This window comes from Chiloscyllium punctatum, chromosome 5, assembly GCF_047496795.1.
Source record: "Chiloscyllium punctatum isolate Juve2018m chromosome 5, sChiPun1.3, whole genome shotgun sequence".
NCBI classification, from domain to species: domain Eukaryota; kingdom Metazoa; phylum Chordata; class Chondrichthyes; order Orectolobiformes; family Hemiscylliidae; genus Chiloscyllium; species Chiloscyllium punctatum.
The window spans coordinates 126,471,203-126,498,501 of record NC_092743.1 but is presented as its reverse complement, the minus strand read 5'-3'; the positions used below and the strand labels follow the sequence as shown (position 1 = coordinate 126,498,501).

General features: G+C 39.2%; 1 protein-coding gene across 8 annotated transcripts in view; it reads left to right on the top strand.

Annotated features, from left to right (window-relative positions):
- Positions 1-27,299, top strand: part of rbbp8 (retinoblastoma binding protein 8) — a 151,756-nt gene that overhangs the window by 90,616 nt on the left and 33,841 nt on the right. For 7 of the 8 annotated variants that reach the window (XM_072571266.1, XM_072571263.1, XM_072571258.1 and 4 more), the window contains 5 exons: positions 8,903-8,945; positions 18,895-18,990; positions 26,623-26,735; positions 26,843-26,918; positions 27,004-27,182. In XM_072571266.1, coding sequence (XP_072427367.1) covers positions 8,903-8,945; positions 18,895-18,990; positions 26,623-26,735; positions 26,843-26,918; positions 27,004-27,182 — 507 coding nt within the window. Of the gene's footprint in view, positions 1-8,902; positions 8,946-18,880; positions 18,991-26,622; positions 26,736-26,842; positions 26,919-27,003; positions 27,183-27,299 lie in introns of all 8 variants that reach the window. The other variant, XM_072571265.1, reaches the window with a different exon arrangement.

The following is a 27,299-nucleotide window of genomic DNA, read 5'->3' as shown; positions in this document are numbered from 1 at the left end:
TAAGGCTGTGTCCATGGGTCCTAGTCTCCTCGCCTAACGGAAACAATTTCCTAGCGTCCACCCTTTCCAAGCCATGTATTATCTTGTACGTCTCTATTAAGTCTCCCCTTAATCTTCTAAACACCAGTGAATACAATCCCAGGATCTTCAGCCATTCCTCATATGTTAGACTAACCATTCCAGGGATCATCCGTGAGAATCTCCGCTGGACACGTTCCAGTGCCAGTATATCCTTCCTGAGGTGTGGGGACCAAAACTGGACACAGTACTCCAAATGGGGCCTAACCAGAGCTTTATAAAGTCTCAGTAGCACAATGGTGCTTTTATATTCCAACCCTCTTGAGATAAGTGACAACATTGCATTCGCTTTCTTAATCACGGACTCAACCTGCATGTTGACCTTTAGAGAATCCTCGACTAGCACTCCCAGATCCCTTTGTACTTTGGCTTTACGAATTTTCTCACCGTTTAGAAAGTAGTCTGTGCTTTTATTCTTTTTGCCAAAGTGCAAGACCTCACATTGTTCACGTTGAATTCCATCAGCCATTTCCTTGACCACACTCCCAAACTGTCTAGATACTTCTATAGCCTCCCGACTTCCCCAGTACTACCTGCCTGTCCACCTAACTTCGTATCATCTGCAAACTTCGCTAGAATGCTCCCAGTCCCTTCATCCAGATCATTAATATATAATGCGAACAGCTATGGCCCCAACACTGAACCCTACAAGACACCGCTCGTCACCGGCTGCCATTCCGAAAAAGAACCTTTTATCCCAACTCTCTGCCTTCTGTCAGACAGCCAATCCTCAATCCATCCCAGTAGCTCACCTCGAACACCATGGAGCCCTCACCTTGCTCAGCAGCCTCCCGTGTGGCACCTTATCAAAGGTCTTTTGGAAGTCTAGATAGACCACATCCACTGGGTTTCCCTGGTCTAACCTACTTGTCACCTCTTCAAAGAATACCAACAGGTTTGTCAGGCATGACCTCCCCTTACTAAATCCATGTTGACTTGTTCTAATCAGACTCTGCTCTTCTAAGAATTTAGAAACCTCATCTTTACTGATGGATTCTAGAATTTTACCAACAACCGAGGTTAGGCTAATTGGCCTATAATTTTCCATCTTTTGTCTTGATCCTTTCTTGAAGAAGGGGGTTACAACAGCGATCTTCCAATCATCCGGGACTTTCCCTGACTCCAGTGACTTTTGAAAGATCTCAACCAATACCTCCGCTATTTCCTCAGCCACCTCTCTCAGAACTCTAGGATGTATCCCATCGGGGCCAGGAGATTTATCAATTTTAAGACTTTTTAGCTTTTCTAGCGCTATCTCTTTTGTAATGGCAACCATACTCAACTCAGCCCCCTGACTCCCTTTAATTGTTGGGATATTACTCATGTCTTCCACTGTGAAAACTGATGCAAAGTACTTGTTAAGTTCTCCTGCTATTTCCTTATCTCTCATCACCTGTTTGAATTATGATCAAAAGTAGAGGAAAGAGAAAAAGAACAAGTTGTTTTAGTTGAACAAAAAAAGAGAGGAGAGCGAGAAAAGGAATGAGAGGAAGGGAAGAAAAAGGATGAGTTTGAACTTCAGAAGTTGGCATTTAGACAGGAAAGAGCTGAAAATGTGTTGCTGGAAAAGTGCAGCAGGTCAGGCAGCATCCAAGGAACAGGAGAATCGACGTTTCGGGCATAAGCCCTTCTTGATTTAGACAGGAAAGTCAGCTTAAAAGGATGGAGATAAAGGCTGGAGGTAAACTTAGTGATGATAAACAAACCCATAGTAGCCAAAGGCCTGGTGACAATCTGTTTAAATATATTCAAGTATTGTCTAAATTTGATGAGAAGAATGGAGAATTTTTTTTTAATCTCTTTTGAAAAGGTGGGTAAACAAATGCAGTGGCCAGTGACCATGTGGGTTTTGTTGATCCAAACAAAGCTTATAGGTAGAGCTAGTGAGGTATTTGCATCACTATTAGAGATGATATCTGGGGTGTATGAGGAGATGAAGAAAGCCATCTTAAGTGTGTATGAGCTTGTGCCAGAGGCCTATAGACAATGTTTCAGGAATCAAAGGAGGGACCCTGAACAAACTTACATTGAGTTTGAAAGGTTCAAACAAAGTAATTTTGGTAGATGGATAAGGGCATTAAAAAATAGAGCAAACCAATGACACTCTGAAAGAGACGATTATTTTGGAGGAGTTCAAGAATTCACTTCCTGAAGTAGTGAGAACTTGTGGAAGAGCAGAATTAAAATGGCAAGATTAGCAGCTGAAATAGCTGATGGTTACGAGTTGGTCCATAAGTCAAAGTTTGGCTTCCAAAATCAGTTCAGGAAAAGAAGAATCCTGAGGTGAAAAGAGAAAGGTAGATCTCAGTGAAGATCATAAGGATAACATGCTACAGGGTAAAAAGAACCCTTGAAGGGGAAAGAGAAGTTAAAATGCTCTGGTGTTTTCACTGCAATAAAGTAGGGCACATGAAATCACAGTGTTGGTGGGTTAAGGGAAGCACTGGGAAGCCAGATGTAGGAAAACAGGGTAAGCTAGTGAATTTTGTTGGAGTGCTAATAGAAAGCATAGTGGAGGCTAGATAGCTGGACCAGAAAGTACAAGCTGGTCAGAGGTTGGTTAAGGAGGAAGTGCAGGATCAGCTTAACCCATATACCTGTGAAGGTAAAGTTTACTTGCCATGAGCAGCAGGTAAAGAGGTTATAATATTAAGAGATACAAGATCCTCTTCCCCTCAATATTTGGTATTGAAAGAGGAGTAGATATGTACCTCTGAAGCTAATGCCAGAAAAGTAAAGGAATTCATGGTGAGACAAAAACGCTCAAGTATGCAGAGTATGGTTAAAGTGTCCAGTGAAAAGTGGAGAACTGATGCTAGGAGTACTGGATAAACTTTCAGCTCCAGGAATACAATTTCTCTTTGCTAATGGTATAGCTGGTTCACATTCGGAGTGCTGCCTACCGTGGTTGAAAAGCCTGTGGAAACTCAGGCAACTGAACTATGGCAGGACACATATCCTGGGATTTTTCCTGACTGTGTGGTAATGCGGTCACAAAGTCACCAGTTGAAACAGGAGGGATGAAAGAGTACAGATAAAAAAGTTGAAGTGGAATTAGCAGAGACCCTAGTTTGATCAGATGGTTGACACAAACCAAGAGCAGATAGATGACAAGACAGACATCTTTAGCTCAGATAAATTAGCTGAGTTATAGCAGAAAGATGAAAATTTAAAGTAATTGTATCATAAGGCATACACTGAAAAAGAATCCAGTTGTATCGGTAAATGATACTACCTTAAAAATGATGTCTTAATGAGGAAATGGAGACCATCATGTATTCAGGCAGATGAGAAATGGGTAGAAGTTTATCAAGTCATATTGCCGGTGGTTTATAGGAATGTGGTGTTGTGGGTTGTGCACAAGCTACAAGCAGGGCGTCATTTAAGGGTGAGAAGAACGCGAGCTGAAAACCAAAAACATTTTTACTACACTGGATTGCACATGCATGTAGTTGAATTTTGCCAGACATGTCATACATATCAGTTACTTGGAAAGCAACAGACAGTAATAGAACCCGCATCTTTAATACCTATTCCTGCATTTCATAGAATCCCTACAGTGTGGAAACAGGCCATTTGGCCCAACGGGCTGAGGAGTAGCAGATGTGGTTTAATTTAGATAAATGTGAGGTGTTGCATTTTGGGAAAGCAAATCTTAGCAGGACTTATAATTTAATGGTAAGGTCCTAGGAAGTGTTGCTGAACAAAGAGACCTTAGAATGCAGGTTCATATCTCCTTGAACGTAGAGTCACAGGTAGTTAGGATAGTGAAGAAGGCATTTAGTATGCTTTCCTTTATTGGTCACTGAATTGAGTACAGTAGTTGGGAGGTCATGTTGTGGCTGTATAGGACGTTGGTTAGGCCACTGTTGGAATATTGTGTGCAATTCTGTTTTGAAACTTGAGAGAGTTCAGAAAAGATTTACAAAGATGTTGCCAGGGTTGGAGGATTTGAGCTATAGGGAGAGGCTGAATAGGGATGTTTTCCCAGGAGTGTTGGATACTGAGGGTGAAGTTATAAAGCTTTATAAAATAATGAAGGGCATAGATAGGGTAAATAGCCAAGTCCTTTCCTTTGGGTGGGGGAGTCCAGAACTAGAGGGCATACATTTGGGGTGAGAGGGGAAAGATATAGAAGAGACATAATGTGCAACCTTTTCATAATGGGTGGTGCGTGTATGGAATGAGCTGACAGAGGAAGTGTTGGAGGCTGGTATAATTGTAACATTTAAAACTCATTTGGATGGGTATATGAATAGGAAGGGTTTGGAGGGATATAGGCCGGGTGCTGGGAAGTGCGACTAAATTAGGTTGGGACATCTGGTCGGCATGGACGAGTTGGACTGAAGGTTCTGTTTCTCTGCTGTACAAGTCTATGACTCTATAACTAAGTCCACACTGACCATCCAAAGAATAACTTGAGGAACCTTTTTCAAGAACCTTAATTGATTGCGTCGGATCCCTACCTAAAACAAAATGTGGGAATCTATATTTATTAACCATAATGGATGTGTCCACTAGATTTCCAGAGGCCATTTCATTATGCAATATCACCGCTAAAAGGATTGTAGAAGCGGTACTCAAATGTGTTACTAGATACAGACTACCTACAGAAATACAATCAGATCTAGGGTCAAACTTCATATCAAAATTATTCAAGGAAGTTATGGACAGCTTAGGAATAAAACAATTCAAATCTACTGCATGCCATCGAGTGTTGCAAGGAGCACTAGAAAGGTGGCATCAGACATTAAAGACCATGTTAAGGCGTTATAGTCAAGACTATTCAGATGATTAGGATAAGGGAATTCTGTTTGTACTTTTTGCAATCAGAGGTGCACCAAATAAATCAGCCTAATTCAGTCTATTTGAATTAGTTTTCATGCATGAGGTGAGAGGACCGCTAAAATTGATTAAGGAGAAATTGTTAAATCATAATTCAGATCACACATTTGGACTATATGCCAAATTTTTGAGAATGATTAAATTGAGCGGGGGCGTTGGCTAGATAGCATTTAAAACTATCACAGCACACAATGAAACAGGAGACAGACAAGAAATCAAAAACTCGCAATTTTACTATCCGATAAAGTGTTAGTATTGCTTCCAGTGATAGATGAACCTTTAGTGGACCTTATCAAGTTGAAAGGAAATTGAGTGAGGTGAACAATTTGATAAGGACTCCAGACAGAAAGAAATCTGTGTGTCATATGAATATTTTGACAGGGAAGGAAAGCCAAAGGAGACTCTGTTATTGGTTACAACATAGGGTGTTGAAAAGGTGGTACAAGTGACTTGTATTTCTAAGTTGGACTTGCTTGGAGGATACTAGCAGGTACCTATGTCAGAAAGAGCAAAGGCGATTTCAGCTTTTGTAATACCAAATGGACAGCATCAGTTTAAAGTCATGCCATTTGGTATGAAAAATGCGCCAGCCATGTTTCAGGGACTAACCAATAAGGTCATTTCTGAATTACCCAATTATGTAGTTTACATTGATAACTTGATTATTTTTATTCACACATAAATGGAACATTTACAGCATTTATCAGACTTGCATGATCGGCTTCGAGAGGCACGCTTGGTGATGAACCTGGCTGAGTGAATTTGCCAAAACTCAAGTCATCTTCCTGGGCCGTGTTATTGGACATGAGCAAATGGCCCCACGGAATGCAAAAACAAAGATAATTAGGGAGTTTCCCACACTATCGACAAAAAGAGCAGTATTATGATTCCTGGGATTGTGTGGATTTTATCAAAAATTTGTACCAAATTATAGTGGTGCGGCTGCTCCACTCACTGAATTGCTAAGGAGAGGCAAGATGTTTCCGTGGATAGTGGACTGTCAGAAGGCATTTGACAGCCTGAAAGTGGTGTTAACCACTGTCCCAGTGTTAGTTGCACATAATTACGCAAAGCCAATCAAAGTGGCTATCGATGTGAGTCGGTGCTATACCCTTACAAAAAGATAATGAGAAAACAGAAGACCTAGCTGGTATTTTTGCAGGAAATTGAACATTCATCAGAAATATTTTACATTTGAGAAGGAGACTTTGAGCTTGGTGTTGGCATTGCAACATTTGAATGTTCACTTTATCAGCAACATATCTCAGACAATCATATGCGCTGATCATAACCCATTGAAGTTTGTGGAGAAATTAAAGAACAAAAAATCCAAACTGTTTAGATGGAGCTTGTAGTTTCAGCCGTTCAATTTGAAAATTGTGCATGTGGCAGTACAAGAAAATGTGATTGCTGGTGCATTGTCGAGACTTGAATGAGAAACTGAGGTATTCGGTGGCAGGAGTAAAACAGACTGGAACAAAATGTAGTAGTGCATGTTTGCATGTTTGTTGTCAGTGTAATGTATATGTGTTGTAGTGTATTCACAATTTAATATTAAATGGTTTTAAAATTAAGCCATCTTTGGATATTGATGTTTTTCTTTAAGGGGGGGAGATGTGTGATGATGCTCCTTTAACAAGGTTATGTTGTCCTTTGGTTAATTTCAGAGCGGTCATAAAGACAGAGTTTCCGGAGTGTCTAGGTTTGAAATGTATTCGGGCCAAATTGATTATGTAGCTAACATATACCGCCTCAGGAAAAAAGGCTTTCAAATTTAAAAATAACAAACTTGTACAATGAAAGGGGAGTGGACACTTCTCCCAGCTTAGCTTTTCTCTGGTTTGGTTTGGTTTTAGCAAGTAGACCCAAAGGAGCAGGTCCGTGCTAGTCCCCCATCTCTCTGATATCTCTCGTGTAAGACCCTGTTTGATTTTACCTATTTTGCCAAGGAATGTTTATGGGGATTGTTGCAAGTATTTGGAACAGCACCTTTTAAATTGGGATAATATGTTGGGTTTTCAGGTAGTTAGGTTGTTCTGTTTTCTTTTGTTTGTGTTTCATTCAGTAATCTTGCAAATAAATTCTGTTTTGTTTAAACCCAAGAGGTTGGGCCAGCTGCATCACTCCTGGGATAGCCATTTTCCACTTGCTTCAAACAACTAACAAAGTTAGGGTCCAGGCTATCTTCTTGAAATGTTTGAGAGGGTCTGGCCTGGTCCATAACATATGGCTAATAAAACACACAGCATCCTATTCATAGGGAAATAAAGTACGAAAGCAGTGAACTTATTTTAAAACTTGTGTGGAACACTGTCTGGCTTCAACTATAGTATTGTATCCAATTCTGTGTATTACGCTTTAGGAAGGGCATGAAAGCATTGGAGAGGGTGGAAAAAAGTTTCATGAGAATGGTTCTGGATGAGTAATTTCAGTTGTGTAGAAAAAAAATTGGGAATGTTTGGACTGTTTTCCTTTGGAGATGAGAAGGTCGAGAAGAAGTCTGATACAAGTATTGAAAGTCAGATGTGACCCAGGAAGAGTAGAGAGGGGAAAACTTGTTGCCATTGGTATAAAAATTGAGAAGAGGAGGACATGGTGATTGGCAAGATCAGGAAAAATCTTTTGGCTAAGTGACTCATTAGCATTGACAGTGTGGTGAAGGAAGGTTCAATCAACATATTGAGGAGGGAATCAGATTGCTATCTAGAAAGGAAGAATATGCAGGGCTCTGGAAAGAAAGATGATGTGTGGCAGTAGGTGAATTGTTCCTGTGGAGAGCACAGATATGGTAGGCCAAATGACAACCTCTGTGCTTAAACCAGCATCTCAGTCCTTTGTAAGTTGTGTATTACATTGAAACAAAATGAATACAACAAAATAACCAATTCAAATGCTTCCATTAAATACTACTTTAAACTATCTCTTATTATCTCAAAACAGTATGAACTTTCCAGTGTCTTTTAACTAACTAATGTAAGGCTGCTTAATGATCTCTGGCTCCCAGGAGAGAGGTTGAGTTATACAAGTAGACAATTCTGCTCCAGCGAGGTTTTCATTTAACGGAGATAAACTACCCACTTGGGATACAATTGTTTTAAATAATCAAACATTTATAATATAAAGAAACCAACAACATGTCCAAATGCTCAACATTGATTCAGTGATTGAAACAGATTGCAATGTCAGCTTGATTAGAAACCATCTGAAAATTACTCATCTCCTCCCTGCAGAGAGAGAGCAGCAGTTTCTAGAGACAAGCATAATAGTCGTGAAAAAGGCCTTACAATAGATTAATAACTGTCAGTTTTTCTTCCACTGCTACATGTTTATATTCATTTGAGTATAGGTTTGGGTATGGTTCACACTGATGACTAGATAAATAGAGCTGATATGCCCGATTTGACTTTCATCTAGCTACCAACAGCAGGTTCTTATTAAAACAGGATGAAAATTTGTTGACAGTGCTGATCACATATTTGTTCCTAGCTTTTCAATTGTTTACCTTACGCTATTGCCATCACCTACAATGCAGAGACCCTGTTACCTAGTTGTAAAGTAACTCTATCAATGACTAGATGTTATAGTTTTGAAATTGTAAATAGTTGATAATTGAGCAAATTGACAATTGAATGGAAGAAAATATTGGAAAAATATTTCAAGGTCGCCAGTGTTCTTGGAGACTACAAACAAATTAACGTTTGTTCAAAACTGTTTTGAAGAGACAGATCATTAACTTGTCTGTTTTTGTCTTGGACATTGACTGACCTGCTGCTTGACTCCAGCATTTTCCAGTTTTGTTAGTTTATGCTCTTGAGTTTCCCTTTGCCTTTCCGATAATGAACGAACAGAATAGAGTTTCAATAATTGGTAGGATTGGAGCATTTCTGCTTCCTGAACATCTGCTAATTTGATCTTGATTTAAATGATTTAATGCTGTGTCCATATATGTCATTTTAAAATACATTTCTTTTAAATGCAGTGCTACAAATGAAAATAAGCAAGCTAAAGAAGGAGAGATGTTTGTAAGTATCTAAATTTTAACATAATTTCATATTATAATAATGACCTATAGTTGAAACTGTCCATTTTCAGAATATGTAAAGTTGAATTTCATTAACAGACATTGATAGAGAGATAATAATATCTGAGCAATTAACTTTATTTTAGCATAACTGCAACTGCAATGTACATAATCTACACTTAGAAATAATGGTAATCTTAGAAATCTGTCATGAGCTATAATTTAAAAGTAAAAATTATTTAATTATCGTTCAATGTCATTGTAGTTGACTACACCTAAAGTGCAAATGTGAATATTTCAGGTTCACTCCTTTCCATCGTGAATATTCTTTCAGGGACCAATTATACTGTCATAGTTAGTAGTTTAAAATAAAACAAAGAACTGGGGATGTTGGAAATCTGAACCAAGAACCAGAAATTGCTAGAGAAATTCCAACAGGACTAGCAGCTTCTGTGGAGTGAAACTAGAATCAACATTTTGGGTCCAGTGACCCTTCTGAAGAACTGGAGTTTAGTTTTTTCTATTGTAACGAGAAAGAGAAGTTACAATAGAACTCCTTGAGCTGTTCTGCACGCTATATGGGCTAAACTTTTGTGTTTGCAAAGCTGGACTGCTGTAATTTCACCCATGGATAAAATCCAGCGAGACTACTTGGGGTCATGAAACTGACATCACTTCAGCCTGCTGTAGTACCTGAACTGGAGCTGAAATTGGCAGCTGGCTATTAGTTTTAAAATACCTAATTAACAAGCGATTAAAGATACTTAGACTCCATTTGACTGAAATAAAACATGGCACATGCTATAATGCAGTGCGTGCAAGAAAAACATGGCCAGTGTGATTTTTACAGTTGTGGATTGTCGAAAACATGGATGAAATGTCTGCATTAGAGTTGTGCCTGGCTAGAGCAAGACTCTACTGAGACTTGTGTATTCGTGCAAATGTTTACTTCTGGGTCAGGTACATTTATTGGCGAAGGGAGCAAAACCCAATGCTATAACTTGGTGTCTGATGAGAATTGACAGTTCTGTTAGAGGACCCTTCTGGAGTGCTGTGGCGAAAGAGGAGACCAGCTGGCCATGAAGTTTGCCAACCTGCAGAGGTGTGATGGTTTTGGAAGGGATGCAACAGATCAGGCAGAGGTATGCAAGGGAATGTTCTGCTAACCCCAACACTGGGTCAGAATGTCTTGCCTTCGGATGGCAGAACAGCAAAGGTTTCTCTCCTATGACTTACCAAAAGAGACTCTCATCTCTCTGCGATATGCTGTTGGATGAGATAATCTTGAATTGAGCGGATGGTGAACTGATGTGTGTAGCCTCAAAATAAAATGGTGGTTTTGAACTTCTGTGCCTGCAATTCATTCCAGGCAACGCATGAATACCTCAGTGGGATCACTCAGTCTGCAGTAAATCACTGCCTCAAGGTCTTAATTGATGCCATGTTTGGGCGTGCCCATTATTAGCTGCCTTTTGCAAGTAGAAGCAGCTAATGGCTTTGCCAGCTGGTTTCCAAGAGGTAATTAATTTTACCCATGCACTTACAAAAGTACCAGCTGATAGCAAGTGGCATTTATTACCCAAAAAAGATTCCAATCAAAACTGCCAACTATGTATGATCACAATCAGAGAGTCATACATGTTTGTGCATGGTGCTGACATCCTTTAACCTTCCCAGATACCATGAATACTTCCTGGTCCAGATAGGATAGCTGTCTGCTCAGTGACAAAGTATAATTCATAAAAAAAAAACTGGTTGATGAGTCTAGTGAATGGATCCCGAGTGTAGGTACAATGATACAAGGGTTGACCAGATCATTGTTTTGCTTAGAATGCAGTTCAGATATTAGGGTAGACCAGATAGCACATTCCAACATTCACAAGTCACATGATCGTCATTTGCTGTGCATTGTACAACTTTGCTCTCTAGAGAGGGGACTTCTCGAGAAGATTGGATGTAAGCAGCCAATTGCTCCCATGAGGAGTTCAATTAAGAACCATACAAGCTGGTCCACAGGAGAATCTGGATTCTGTGAAGATTCAAAAACATTGTAATAGCTGAGTGTTTCCAGATCAGTACAACCTTGGTGAGGTGCTTGTCTAGATGACTGATTTAGGGTATCAACTAGCTGTGGTCCTGTTCTCCACTATAGTAGCTGAAGAGGAAAATTGTTTCAATGAATCTGTGCAGCAATCATACTTTCAAATGTGTGGCAAATATGTACTTTGTCAGCAAAATGGTATTGTTGAAGTGGGGGGTCGCACAGGCAAATGGGACTAGTTTAGTTTGGGCATCCTGGTTGATATGGACAAGTTGGACCAAAAGGTCTGTTTCCATGCCATATTACTTTATGACTCTTTTCTCTAAAGGTCTTTGGTGAACCAAATAAAGTCTTGACTGATCGACATGTAACTCTAGACTAGGAAGAAGACAGCAAACATGACCCTGTCAAGAGCCCATACTAACATCGAAGGGTTTTGTGCCAACATTGAAAGAAATATCCCATGCGTTAGTCAGGCAATAGCCTGATATTGTCTGTAGGGTGTGAAGCCATGAGTATAAATGTGCTCCAAACTCCACCTTTACCATTCCTCCCTTCCAGAAGTGGCACAGTGGTACTCAATGGGGAGAGAGTTGCCCTGGGACTCCTCAACATTGACTCAAAATCATGAGCCTCATGATGTCTGATAGCATTAAGTAAAATATTGACTAGGCAATACCTTGCTGAATAGCACCTATCTGTACTCCTCCAAACCCCCATCCCTACCAACTCCTGCCCCTATCACTGTTTGGAGGAAACTCTGAGGGTGAGTGTAGCTTAGAATGTACTCTGGATGGCTCTGTCACAGATTGGCTCAGTGACAGCGCTACTGCTCAAGCTGACCAGCTCCTAATGGACATAGCTGCTAGTCTGGGTTTTGCAGCATGTGATAAGGAAACCAGCAAGAAAGAAGAGAAACTTACTTGACCGTATTTTTTACCAAGGCTCACTGCCTTTATTCCTGATGAAGGGCTTTTGCCCGAAACGTCAATTTCACTGCTCGTTGGATGCTGCCTGAACTGCTGTGCTCTTCCAGCACCACTAATCCCGTATTTTTACCAACCTACCTGTTAATAGATGTATTCGCCCATGAGAGTAACAATTAGAGTGACCACTGCACAGTCATTGCGGAGACACGATCAGCTCTTCACATTGTGGAAATTGGCACGACCGACATGCTAAATACTCTGAACTTTGGACAGGTTCAGAACTCAAAACTCGGGCTTTCATGAGTTGCTGTGCACTGAAATTGTATTCAAGTACAATGTGCAGCATTGTGGCCTGGCATATTCTCCACTCTATCTTTATCATCAAACTAAACAATCAACAGTTGTTCACTGAAGAATGCAGGTTGGCACACCAGAGGTAGCACTGGTGATTTCTAAAAATGAAGTTTTAACCTGGTGAAGCTAAAATGTGGGATGACTTGTATGCCAAACAGCATAAGCAGCAAGTGGAGAGGGCTAAGAGATCCCACAACCAATGGATCAAACCTAAGGTCTGTCTACCTCACATCCAGTTGTGATTGGTGGTGGACAGTTGAATAACTCATGAGAGGAAATGGTCCACAAATATCCCATCCTGAATGATGATGGAGCCCTCACATCAGTGCAAAAGACTGAAGTATTTGACTTTATCTTCAACCAGAAGTGCCAAGTGGATGATCCAACCCCTCATCCTCCTTAGCTCTGCATCATCCTATTTCAATTTTAGTCTTGAATAAATTCGATTCACTTTGTGATATCCTTAAACTCCTGAAAGTAAAGGTAAAGTTCTACGTCTGTGTGAGAGAGAGATTGATTCATGGTAACCTCAGGTGGTGCAGGAATTGAGCCCATACTGTTGGCATCACTCTGCACCACAAACTAGCCATCCAGTCAACTGAGTTAACCAATCTCCTTTTTGAAAGTACCGAATACTGCAAAAGCAAAGTGTTCTGACAACAGCATTCCTAGTATAATAAGATTTGTGTCACACCTCTAACCAAGCTGCTACAGTGTTGAGGTGGAGGTGCTGATGTTTGACCAGGGTGGATAAAGTCAGAAATCACACGACACCCAGGTAATGTTCCAGCAGGTTTATTTGAAATCATAAGCTTTCGTAGTGTAGCCCCTTCAATTCACCTGATGAAGGGGCTACGTTTCGAAAGCTTGATTTCAAATAAACCCGTTGGACTATAACCCAAATGTTGTGAGATTTCTGACTTTGTCCAAGCTGCTACAGTAATGCCATCTACTTGGCAATGTGGAAATTTTCCCAGGTGTATGTCATAGAGTCATAGAGATGTGCAGCATGGAAACAGACCCTTCGGTCCAACCCATCCATGCTGACCAGTTATCCCAACTCTATATAGTCCCACCTGCCAGCACCTGGCCCATATCCCTCCAGACCCTTCCTATTCATATACCCATCCAAATGCCTCTTAAATGTTGCAATTGTACCAACCTCCACCACATCCTCTGGTAGTTCATTCCATACACGTACCATGAAAATGTTGCCTCTTAGGTCTCTTTTATATCTTTCCCCTCTCACCCTAAACCTATGCCCTCTAGTTCTGGACTCCCCAACCCCAGGAAAAAGACTTTGCCTATTTACCCTATCCATGCCCCATATAATTTTGTAAACCTCTATAAGTCACCCCTCAACCTCCAATGCTCCAGGGAAAACAGCCCCAGTCTGTTCATGATCCCACCTGGCTAATTACCACTGCGTGGAGTCAGAGAAATGTACAGAATGGAAATTACACCCTTCAGTCCAACTCATCCATGCTGACCAGATATCCCAAATTAATCTAGTCTCATTTGCCAGCATTTGGCCCATATCCCTCAAAACCCTTCCTATTCATATACCCATCCAGATGCCTTTTAAATGTTGTAATTGTACCAGGACTTCCTCAGGTAGCTTATTCTATACATGCAGCACCCTCTGTGTGAAAAGGCTGCCTCTTCGGTCCCTTTTAAATCTTTCCTCTATCACCTTAAACCTATGTCCTCTAGTTGTAGACTCCCCTACCCAGGAGAAAATACCTTGTCTATTTACCCTATCCAAGCCCCTCACAATTTTATAAATCTCTATAAGTTCATACCTTAGTCTCCAATGCTCCAGGGAAAACAGCCCCAGCCTATTTAGCCTCTCCCTATAGCTTAAGCCCTCCAACCCTGGCAACATCCTCATAAATCTTTTCTGAACCCTTTCAAGTTTCACAACATCCTTCCAATAGGAGGGAGACCAGAATTGCATGCAATATTCCAAAAGTGGCCTAACCAATGTCCCGTACAGCCGCAACTTGACCTCCCAACTCCTGTACTCAATACTCTGACTAATAAAGGAAAGTGTACAAAGCACCTTCTTCACTATCCTACGTGTCTACGACTTCACTTTCAAGGAATTATGAAACTGCACTCCAAGGTCTCTTTGTTCATCAACACTCCCCAGGACCTTACCATTTAAGTGTATAAGTTCTGCTCTGATTTTCCTTTCCAAAATGCAGCACTTCGCATTTGTCTAACTTAAACTCAGTCAGCCACTCCTTAGCCCATCTGATCAAGATCCTGTTGTACTGTGAGGTAACCTTCTCCGCTGTCCAGTACACCTCCAATTTTGGTGTCATCTGCAGACTTACTAACTACCTCCTATGTTCACATCCAAATCATTTGTATAAACAACAAAAAACAATGGACCCAGCACCGATCCTTGTGGCACACCACTGGTCACAGGCTTCGAGTCTGAGTATCAACACTCAGCAACAAAACAATGCCAGCATTCATTGACAATGCTATCACACTTGCAAAGGAATAGTTTGCTCACTGATCCTCTAGTTGAGTTCTGCTTTGTCTACTCTGCTTCTGACTTCACTCCAACCTCCGTACAACTGGTCAAAGGAACTGATCTCCAGAGGTGAATTCAGAGTGGCTGCCCTAGACTTCAAAGCTACAGTAGACAGAGTGTACTAAATAGGAGTGGGGTGGGAGGGGAGCAGGAAATGGGAAATCTCTAACTTCAGGTCATATCTAATGCAAATGAATATTGTTATGATTGTGGATGTCAATCCAAGGACATCATTGTGTTCTGAAGGTTCTGTATTTAATAATTTTTCGGGACTTGACATCAAAGCATCATGCATACCTGATTTTTTTTTTCTTTTAAAATGTTCCATGATAAGCTATTAGGGCACTTATTTTCACAAGGTTGTCACATGTCATTTTATAACTGCTTGTTTGTTGGAAACCCCCCGCCTCTGTTTATGACTGTTAGATACTAGTTTCTGCTTTGGATATTATTTGGAGTAAATGGAGAGAAGCCTGCTTACAGAATCTTAGCTCTCCTTTTTTTTGGAACTTACCTTTGTTGTAGATCCACTGTGAAGTACCTGAAACTCCAGTCCAGCTAATACATGGGAGGCCTTTAAAGAGCTTGCCATTAATTTCTGAATGACTGTGACGACAAAAATTTCCATTGACATCTAGTTCTCTGTTAGAACACGAGACTGTTAGACATCTGAATTGCTTAAACTTTATTGTTTTCAAGTATTAAGGCTTTTGGAGTGAGTTTTTTAAAACTCTGCACAGTGTGGATACCTTTAAATAATCTGTTCAAACCTGTTGTTAGACACTTCTAGAACAGGTAGAATCTCCTGGGTTCAGAGGTAGGCACACTACAACCAAATTATGAGAATCTATCTGCATAATCTGTTTTCACTCCATCTTAACCCGGGGTGTGTGTGTTTGTATAGGGTTATTTAGCAGATTTTAGTATTTATATTTCCAGTTATAAACTGAATATGATAACTAATATTATATCTTCATTGAATAGGTTTTTCTGTGTCATCATAGTTTGATTGTATTCACTGCAAAAATGTTTTTTACTCTTAAGTCCGATGTAGAAGAATATATCATTGGCCGTATCAAAAACTAGACAGGATAGGTGCTAATATTGTAACTACCAGAAGAGCTTGGTTAGGGGAGCAGCAAGTTCTGTAGTACAACTACAAGACACTGTGATTTTTGAGAAGATTTGTAGCTCAGGTTGAGGTTCAGGTTGTAAGTTTGCTCGCTGATCTGGCAAGTTTGTTATCAGAAGTTTTGTCACCATGCTAGGTAACATCATCAGTGAGCATCTGGTGAAGTGCAGGTGTTCTGTCCTGCTGTTTATTTATGTGACTTGGTCTCTTAAGGTGGGTGACATCATTTCCGGTTCTTTTTTCTCAGAATGGCGCCCAAGTCAATCTGATTATTGATGGAGTTCCGGTTTGAATGTCAGGCCTCTAGGCATTCCCGTGCATGTCTCTGTTTAGCTTGTCCTAAGATGGATGCATTGTCCCAGTTTAAATGTTGTCCTTCTTTGTCTGTATGTATGGGTGCTCGTGATAGTGGGTCATGCCTTTTAGAGGCTGGTTGGTGTTCGTGTATCCTAGTGGCTAGTTTTCTTCCTGTCTGTCCGATGTAGTGTTTGGTATTTTGTAAATGACATTCGTTTTGCTGGTTGTTGGTATAGGGTCCTTTAAGTTCATCATTAGTTGTTTCAGTGTGTTGATACATTTGTGGGCTAGCAATCTTGAGTTGTTAGATCAGTTTGAAATCTGTCCCTTTTAGCGCAGATGATAATGACACACAATACAGTGGAGGGTATTCTTCATGTGGAGGTAGGACTTCGTGTGGTGGTCACTGTTATCAATATTATTATGGACAGATACATCTGCATTCAGCAGATTCGTGAGGCTGAGATCAAGTATGTTTTTGTATCTTACTGATTCCCTCACCACCAGCCTCGCACCTAGTCTAGCAGCTATATCCTTTAGGCCCTGACCAGCTCAATCTGGTGCTGTTGTTATAATTGAGTTTTTAGAGTTGTGAACAGTATATGAAGCTGTTTGGAGTTTTGGATTGTTTTAACAGAGGAAGTACAGACATAGCTGGCCAAATGGCCTTCTGAATTGTAATTCTCCAGTTTTCAGTACCTCCTCAGGGCTCCTCTTAAAGTTGTTTCTTAGTTTAAGAACACTGTTCGTTCACTGGCTTTGCATCAGAAGTGATTTGTTGTTAATTGCTCATTGCAACAAAAATACTTGGAGAAAAATTATTTGCTATTCAATAGAAACTATCCTACTAGATTTTGCACTGTCTCAGTGACTTTCAGTATGTTAAGGATGACTAATGCTTGTTTTGTTCTATGAATGATAGGCCAGTCTTTCTCTCAATTGCAAACCTCCAGCTTTTGACATTATTTAGTATGAACCTAATACAGAATAATTTTAAAAATCACAACACCAGGTTATAGTCCAACAGGTTTAATTGGAAGCACACTAGCTTTCTAGAGCGTTGCTTCATCAGGTGGTAGTGGAGGGCTCAGTCCTAATACACAGAATTTATAGCAAAATTTACAGTGTGATGTAACTGAAATTATACATTGAAAAATTGATTGCTAATTTTAGGTCGTCTTGTGTAGAATATGATTGGGTAAATCATGTATTGCCATTGATCATGATGGGACGTGAAAATGTAGTTTTGGCATAAAGCTTGCATGTGTTCCTGTACCTATTACTTGATTGATTTTTCTGTTTCTTGATGATATAGTTGTTGAATACATCCACATTTGTTAAATATCTAATTAACTTTGTATAACTTGAATTGTTTTTAAGCCTGAAATGAATTTGAGTTTTTTCTTCTTTCTCAGTCATTTTAAATACAACTAACAAATGAAGAAATCTAGCAGATTCATTGAATAGTTTGCTGTGATTCATTACATTCCTTGCAAAATGACTAATCATTATACAAGTATCTCATTGTCAATGTAATGGTCCTTACCAAGTCACTTATTGACTCCCCCAAATTCCTGAAGTTTAATATTTCAGTGAGATAACAAGCATGACAATGGCGCTCTTATGTAGAACTTTGCTAAACATTACAGCTAATGATTCTCTAGATACTGGGGCAAAGGCCATTGGCAAGTCTGAACTTCTGAGGCAACCTGGCGATCTCATTTGTTCCAAGAAACTAAATACTCTGCTTTATTTTTGTTTCTCTATTTTTATTTTTAATTTTACTTTTGATACTTTGCTGTTTTAAAGTCTTTTGAAAAACAAAACAAACTCTTTGGAATTTTCCAAATGTTATATCTTCACATCCATATAAATGGGGAAGATGAATGAAACTAATGATGAAAGAATCCATTTAAACCTATGTTTAGGTTTCACTCTGTACCGAGGGTAAACATGTTGTAGCTTGAAGAGGTTCTAAAGTATTGTCAAGTGCAGCTGCAGAATATTTTACCAATTAATGGCAGACTATTTCAGAATATTTGGTCTGCTGTTAACACCAAAGCAAGGCATGTTAGCTTTGTTTAAGTGTCCACCATGTTCTGTGTTTCATGGATTTTAAGTTTCAAGTTAAAAAAAGCGATAGGACTTTAGCATCAGAAGACCCTGTTGATAGAAATTTAATTTAAATTAAATGTTCACATTTGGAACAATTAAACAAGATATTATGCCAGATGCAACTGAGAAATGCTGAAAAGACTACTCTTTATACACAATGAAAAAGCGCGGAATAAAAATTAACTCTTGCTAGTCATTTATTTAAACTCAGTTCTCAATTTAAAATAAACTTATCAGTCACCATAATGCTTTCACAAATTTGAAGTGTTGCTCTCTTTATGTCCTTTATGAATTTGTGTACATCCTTGAACATTCACGCAGATTGAACCATCAATGTACACAAGTTTTGCACTTGTATTGACATGCCACATGCCTAGACAGGCATATATTGTCTACCAGACTTCTTGTAAACTAGGTGGAGAACTGGTGTAATCAAAAATTCATTTTGACATTTAGACAAGAGTGGAATGCACGTTGTTTTTTAAATGATTCCTGAGTTTTTGAATCCTACATCAATATACAGTTCTGTATTTCCAGAGATGCTCAGAGACTTGAAGAATACTACAACAAAAATCAACAGTTAAGAGAGCAACAAAAAGCATTACATGACAACATTAAAGTTCTGGAAGACAGGTAAGAAGTGATATAATTTATTGAATAATTGCATTGTGGGTCAGATTGGGAGGGGTAACATTGTAAATTTACAGAATCATTACAGTTCAGAAAGAGGCCACTCTACCCATCATACATGTGCAAACTCCATGAATAAGCATTTCACTTGATGTCATTCTCCTGCCTTTTATATAACCATGATACTATTCTGAACCTGCCTGCATTATCATCTCAGGCAGTGCATTCCAGATCTTAATCACTGAGTGAAAAAGATTCTGCTTTATTGCTTTTGTCAATTACTTTAACTCTGTGTCCTCTCATTTTCCTTCCTTTCACAAATGAGATCAGCTTCTTCTGAACTATTCTGTGCAGACACCTCATGATTTCTTGAGTACCTTGTATGAGATATCCTCTAGTTTTCTCCAAGGAAAACTGGCTGAACTTCTCTAGTCTTCATAACTGAAGTAAATTAAATCATCATAGAGATGCAGTAGAAATATATTTCACTAGCGAAATTGTGTTTGAATGACCAGACCTCAAATTTTCCAAGTGAGAATGTTACATGGTTGGGTCAGACCAAAGCTAGTTATCAGTGGTCCCACCTAATGGCATCTACATATCACTGTACGTCCTATTGGAGGCAAAAAAGGGCCTAATTTAACTTTTTAAAATCACTACCCAATGACTGCATCAGTGCCACAATACACTTCTTTCACATTGATGCCAGTCTTGTTGGTTTAGGAAGGGAGGCTTTCCTTGATTATTTATAGGAAGTTTGGGAGCTAAAGTAGTACAGGCTTCACATTGGTCTGTAATGCCATCCTCCAATTTAAATCAATGCACAATTCCCATTAGCGATAGTTGAGAAGATTTGTAGCTCAGGTTGATGATAAATGTGTAAGTTAGCTCACTGAGCTTGAATGTTTGTTTTCAGATGTTTCAACACCATACTAGGTAACATGGTCAGTGAGAGTCTCCGGTGAAGCGCTGGTGGTATGTCCTGACTCTCTATTTATAGGTCTTGGTTTCTTAAGGCGGGTGATATCATTTTTGTTTTTTGTTCAAGGTAAGGCAGATAGGATCTAAATTGCAGCGTGTATTAAGGGAGTTATCGTCAGAATGCCATGCCTCTAAGAATTCTTGTGCATGTCTTTGTTTCGCCTGTCCTATGTTGTGTGTGTTGTCCTCCAACATCCACAGAGCTGCATCAAGACATTATTTCAATGAGCTACATCATATTGCAGCATCCAAGAACTATAAAAGCAGAAGAAAAATGCCTATACAACGTTTTCAAGAAAAACGGGTACCCAATAAATGCAATCTGCCGATTCCTCAGAAACAAACCCAAACCAGCAGGCACCATGCAACCAAAAACAATAGCCACATTATCTTGCATCAAACACATACCAGAAATGAGTTCCAGACTACTCAGACCCCTTGGTATCATAGCCCACAAACCTATCAACACACTTAAACAGCAACTAATGAACCTAAAGGATCCAGTAGATATTACCAGCAAAATTAACGTCATTTACAAGATACTGTGCAAGAACTGTTTTTTTAAAAAAACTATACCGGACAAACTAGCTGGAAACTTGCCACCAGGGTACATGAACATCAACTGGCCACCAAAAGGCACAACCTACTATCACTAGTTTCTCTACATACAGACAAAGGAGGACACCACTTTGACTGAGACAACACACGCATCCTAGGATAAGTGAAACACAGACACGCACAAGAATTCTTAGAGGCATGGCATTCTAACCAGAACTCTGTCAATAAACACATCGATTTAGATGCTATCTGCCTTTCTTCAGAAAAAAAACCGAAATTATCACCCACCTTAAGAAACCAAGACCTATAAATAGAGAGGCGGGACGTACCACCAGCACTTCACTGGAGACTCTCTCTGATGATGTTATCTAGTATGGTGATGAAACATCTGAAAACAAACCTTCAAGCTCAGCAAGCTAACTTACATACAATTCCCATCATACAATACCTGCTATTTTACTAGTAGATGTAGATAACACTGCTAAGTTTGTAAACTAATTAATATATTGGTTTACATGAATTGCACTTGAACTTTGTACCAGACACAGTAAGGAGAATTGGAAGAACAAATGTGCTTAATGCTATTAAGATTCTATGTGATAACCCATGTTAAAAAATGACCATCATTCCTGCGCAGATGTGGCCAGTGAGAAAGTGTTTGCACATGCAGCGATAATATCACCATGTTCCATGCATAGTGTTGTCATCATCAGGTCGTAGCTGCTGTTGTGTGATCGGGGAAATGAGAAAGAAATGGGGGTTCTGGAGCTCGTACAGGACAGAGGCCTGCAGCAAGAGCAACTGGAAGCAAGGTTGTCTGCACATGGAGCAGGTAGCCAGCTTCCTGTGGCCTAAGAATGTTAAAAGGGTGGGAGACCTCTAAGATGCTGAAAAGAGAGTGGGCGAGTGAGGGACGGAGTCTTCTCCGAGACAATGAAATCAACTAATTTTATTTTGTTGAGCAGACTACTTCATTTTACATTTTGAGATGTCATTTTCAGACAGCTAGATATTTCCCATTACTAGATAGTAACGTCCGTTTTCTTTATGCTCTTTGTGCCATCCAGAGCAAACTGCTGTGAAAAATAAGAATACACCGGGTTTAATGTTATATCTAGAAATCTGTATCTGCCAGGTTCCATGAAGAACCAGTCTACGTTCATATGCTTAGGTCTCGCTAGTCATGAACATGTTACCTTTTGAGCTATGTCCTTCATGACCTGGATTATTAGAGGTATGTCTTTTAGGATGCTTGGGACTGGAAACTCAATATACCAGGTCATAAGGTTAACAGGATGGACAGAAAAAGTGGCAGTAGGGGTGGAGTGACGTTACTGTTTAGAAACAGAATCACTTCAGTGGTGAGGATGTAATGAGGAGAAAGCATCTAGTGGAGAACTTATGGATGGAACGAAACTGTAACAGGTGTTGTATGTAGGCCCCTCATATAAACTGGTACTTTAGAGCTTTTATAAACGCACAAATTAAATAAGTGTGTAGCAAAGGCAGTGCAGTATGAATGGGGAATTTTAGCTTCGACATAGCTTGGGAGAGGCAGACAAGTACCTGTCAGAAAGCTAGTGAATTTTTGCAGGGTCTCCAGGATAGTTTCCTACAGCAAAATGTCCTTGATGCAACAAGGGTACGAATAAAGTTGGATTTAGTTGTGAGTAATGAGCTGGATTTAATTAGGAATCTAATTGTGCGTGAACATTTATCAAGTTGTGATCATGACTACTAGAATTTTAAATTTAGGTAAGGCCAACTTTAAAAAGATGATGTGGAAGTGCTGGTGTTAGACTAGGTTGGACAAGGTCAAAATCTCACAATACCAATGTTTTTTTTCTGTGAAGTGGAGCTTTTTTCTCTTGGAGTATAAACTGGTCTTGAAACATGTTAACGTGTCCATTGTTCTTCAGTTGTTTTCCCTATTAGCAGATTTTCCTAGTTTCTTCAAACATCCTTGATGTAGACAGACTCTGTCTCATCCCATTAAGGTCAAAAATCACACGACACAAGGTTATAGTCCAACAGGTTTATTTGAAAACACTAGCTTTTGGCGAACCTGATGAAGGAGCAGCATTCTGGAAGTGTTTTCAAATAAACCCGTTGGACTATAACCTTGTGTCGTGTGATTTTTGACCTTAATGGGATGAGACAGAGTCTGTCTACATCAAGGATGTTTGAAGAAACTAGGAAAATCTGCTAATAGGGAAAACAACTGAAGAACAATGGATAACGTTTAAAGAAACACTTTAACATGTTACAAGACCAGTTTATACTCGAAGAGAAAAAAGCTCTACTTCACAGAAAAAAACATTTGTGGACAATTCTAGAGATGCGAAACAGCATAAAACTAAAAAAGAGTTTACAAAAACAGCACAGATCCTAAACTGCAGAAAGCTAGAACCCAAAGGTTCTTGGAGATTCTTGTGCTGGAAACAGAAGGCTGGCATGCAGGTGCGACAGGTAATGAGGAAGGCTAATTTAATGTTGGCCCTTGTTTTAAGGTGGTTGGAATACAAGAGTAGGGAAATCTTACTGCACCTTTATATGGTGCTGGCGAGACAACATCTAGAGTACTGTAAACAGTTTTTGTCCCCTTATTAAATAATAATAAATATTATTTCATTGGAAACAGTTCAGAGGAGGTTCCCTGATTGGAGGCATTGTCACATGAGCAATGGCTAAACAGGTTGGGGTTTTACTCTTTTTTTTTTTAAACATATAGGATTCTTAAAAGGTTTGTCAGGGTCTTTCCACACATGCCAGAGTCTAGGACTGGAGGGCTTAGTGTTAGAATAAAAGGAAAACAATTTAAGATTGAGAAGAAGAGGAATTTCATTTTTCAGAGGATTGAGTGTCTTTGGAACTCCTTGCCACAAAGTGCAGTGGGGTCATAGTTTGGAATTATGAATATTGCTGAAAATTTAAAGGAATTTGTACTTCTGAAATAATGAATTTCACTCTGGGAATGCCAGTAGCTGATTTGCATAGGAACAGGAATAGTCCATTCAGCCCTTCAAACCTGTTCTATTATGCAGTGTGATAATGGCTGATTTGTGGCTAAATTCCATATACCTGCCTTTCAACCATTCCCTTAATACCTTTGCTTAATGAAAGTGTAGCTATCTCGGGTTTAAAATTAACAACTGATCTAGCATTGACTGCCATTTGTGGAAGAAAGTTCCAAGCATCTCCCACCCTTTGTGCGGAGCAATGCTTTCTAACATGTCTCCTGAACTGTCTGTCCCTAATTTTTAAAAACGACTCTTAGTTCTAGAATCTTCAACCAGTGGAACTAATTTATTTTTATCTATACTTTCTTTTCATATCATTGTTTTGAAGACTTTGAGCACCCTTTAACCTTCGAAACTCGACAGAAAACAGGTCTAATTTGCATAATCTTTCCACAAACCTGGACTTTGGGGGTTAAAATATAACTCTTCTAAATATACTACCCTTCCTACTACTACCAAAGATACTGAAAATTTGAGTAGACAATTCAAGGCTGCTTACCTTTCTCCTTGGCTCTTCTCCCAACCTTTGCAAGTAATTTCTGGTGTCTTGTCTGAAAATAAATGCCTGTCTGTCAGATTGGGGCCACAATGATTCCCTCACATGAGTTCCCCCATGTTTTCTTGATGAAATGATATACCTGATTTGCCAGCATTGGCACTGTACAAAAGGAGATTTCTGGTAGTGAAACTACAGCACTTGCAAATTCCTGTTCCCTGAACTTTTTGAAACTTCAGCAGTGTTTTCCACCGAGCAGTTGTCTGCTAGAGTTGGCACAGGTTTCTGGGTCCTTGCACCAAGTTGATTGAAGATCTGCGATTTTTCAAAAATTGCAGCTTAGGTAATTTCAATGCTTTTGGGTATGACAGAACTAGAATATTGCTGAAAAAAGACATTTTGTCAAAGCCTTTTTACTCATCCATCAAGACAATTTTCAATACGAATTTAAGGGAAAATGAACATTTATGAGCAGACAGTGCAGATTAGTTTGGAATTGAATGATGGTAGACGCATTGCCATTGAAAATGTACAAATCAATGATGATTAACAATTAACTGCCAGGTTTTGTTTCAGTTCTAAAATAGGTAAATTGAGTCTGTTTGGCCAAGGCCTGTCTTGAGAAATGAACAAATGAATGACCATCACTTGTTTTATTGAGTGAAATTGGCACAGTTCATGTACATTCTCTTTCTGTCTGCAACTAACAAAACTGTGTTATATTTGCAGCTTCCAGACCATGCAAGTGCACCACACTGCAAACCCACCTGACAACCGTGAATTGATCAGCTTTGGTTTTATTGCAAATAGTCAAAGAGATATGCTATTTGATACGATCCACCAGTCTTTGAAATGCAGGAATATGTGAACAGGAGTAGGTCATTCAGCCCAGCAAGCTTGCTCCGTTATTCAATATGATTATAGATGTTTGTTCCTCATTTCTTCAACAGGGAATATTTCTTCTTAGCTTGATGACAGCATTCTGTTGGTGACAAACACCACTTATGTTGCTAGTGTATCGTTGCAGTGCGAAATAGGTAACTTCATCTTTTGAATTTAAATACTTCTCCCTGTCAGGATAATTTGAGACAAATTGGGTACTTTTCTCGTGCAAAAGTGATGACCTTCAGGCCATTTATGAGTTTGTTTTGAAATTCCTTTGGAATCCTTTACATGTGAACTCGGATCAGCCAGGCATACCTTGAAGAATTCACTGTCTTCAGTGAACACTGGTTTTTAGTGGGATAGTTGGGTGTAGAGGAATTCAAACTATGGATATGGGACTAAGTTAGATTAGAATATCTGTTTGATCTGGGTGAGTTGGACTGAAGGGTCTGTTCCTATGTTGTGTGAGTCTTTCAATCAAACAAAAAATACATTTTGTGTACTTCAGAGCTAGTGTAGCATAGGGCATGGTGTAGGTATCAATTTGTTCAGTCACTTCGTAGAAATGTCCATCCAATTGTGAGACTGCCTTGTTTTAGCATCATCAATACATTTGGAAATGAAGCTGGTGCAAGTTTGTAAAAAAAATCATTTTCAATAGCTTATTTATTCTTAACATGCCTGTTGAACTATGTTATTGATAGCCCAAATTTGATTTTGTTTAGAGCTAATTAATTGTTATATTCTTCATGGCAACATCTTTATCAGAGTTCATTGCCAAATGATCAGCACTCATCTGCTATCCAGTATAAATATTGCCTTTCGTCTTTTAATTGCTGTTCATGCACATTGTCCTTGTGAGTGTAAGACAATATAGGTTTAAAAAAAACTTTTTTTTTCTAGCAATACTTGTTTATTCCTGTCTTTTGAAGTCAACAATTCTGGCCTCAGTGCTTCTGCAAATTGTTCAGCTGTGAATAAACTATATTAATCACGGCTTATTTGCTAACATTAAGGTTATAATCCAGCTGTGAGGGTTTTTGCAGATATGAATGGCAGGTTTCCCTCTTCAAACTTGTAAAAGCTGAATATTGGGCCATAAACAGAGTGTGTGGCTTGCTGCCACTTTGTGAGGGAGGAGGAGGAGCGGACAATCATAATCAGAGGATAAGTTTGCTGCCCAATTTTGGATAACAACTGGACTGTCATAGATGAAGGACAATTATTGGCTTTCCAGCTTGAAAGCACGCTGTACTGCAATGCAAGTAAGACAGGTTGCTTCAAAAGGGAAGTCCCCTATCTCTATTCTTTACAAATAGAAACTGAAAAATAGTTTTTGCCGTCTGAGATGAGTGTTTAAGATGATGCCTTGTATATCCATGAGCATTAGACTAACATCAGGAATAACCTAAATAGGAAATCAAGTATACAAACTCTTGTCCTACACGTGTATCATGTAATGCCTTGAAGTGCCATGTAATGCATGTTATTTAAACAGTGCTATTAACTCTAGAGTCTAGCAACCTACTCTTAATGTACTATGGAATTTATGTCTACATTAAAATTGGACAAAGAAACTAAAGACTGTGTTCAATTATCTGTAATTGTTAAATCTATTCTCAACAAATTTGCTATTTAGATGGAAAATCTCTCATTACGCAGTCTATTGATACTCAAAACCCGTATTTGTTGCAGGTTGCGAGCTGGCTTATGTGACAGGTGTGCAGTTACTGAAGAACATATGAAGAAGAAACAGCTGGAATTTGAAAATATTCGACAGCAGAATCTAAAGCTTATTACTGAACTTAGTGAGTGGATGTTTAGGAGAGGATTTCTCTTCTGAGTATTTTTTTTTCAAATAAGAAAACTTTTTCTTATCTTTCTACCTATCTCCATCGTTATCTTTAATCAACAGTGAATGACAAGATTAACCTTCAGGAAGAAAACAAAAAACTTAGTGATCAGCTTGAATCACTAGAACATCAACTGAAGTAAGTCATGAGTGTCTGTTTGCTCATCTTGTGTCATTTCATTGTCAAACTTTATAGCCTATCTAATTTTTATTTCTGTTGCCAGGGAGCAACAGCAGCAAGTGACCGAAGCAGCAGATGATGATGATGGAATAATCCCGGATTCTCCAATTTTATCTCTTTCCACCTCTGTAGTTAGCAGAATGCGACGGAGAAAGGAAAATCGTCATATTCGCTATACAGAGCATGGCCGTGCTGAACCTTCAGGGCTGCAGTCTGATAATGGTATTGATAAGATTTGTGATACATTAACATTACTGTATATTGTAAAACACAATATTATCCTTGGTTACTGCTAGAAGTCTACATTTTAAAATGTTGTTGATTTATTCACGCAATTGC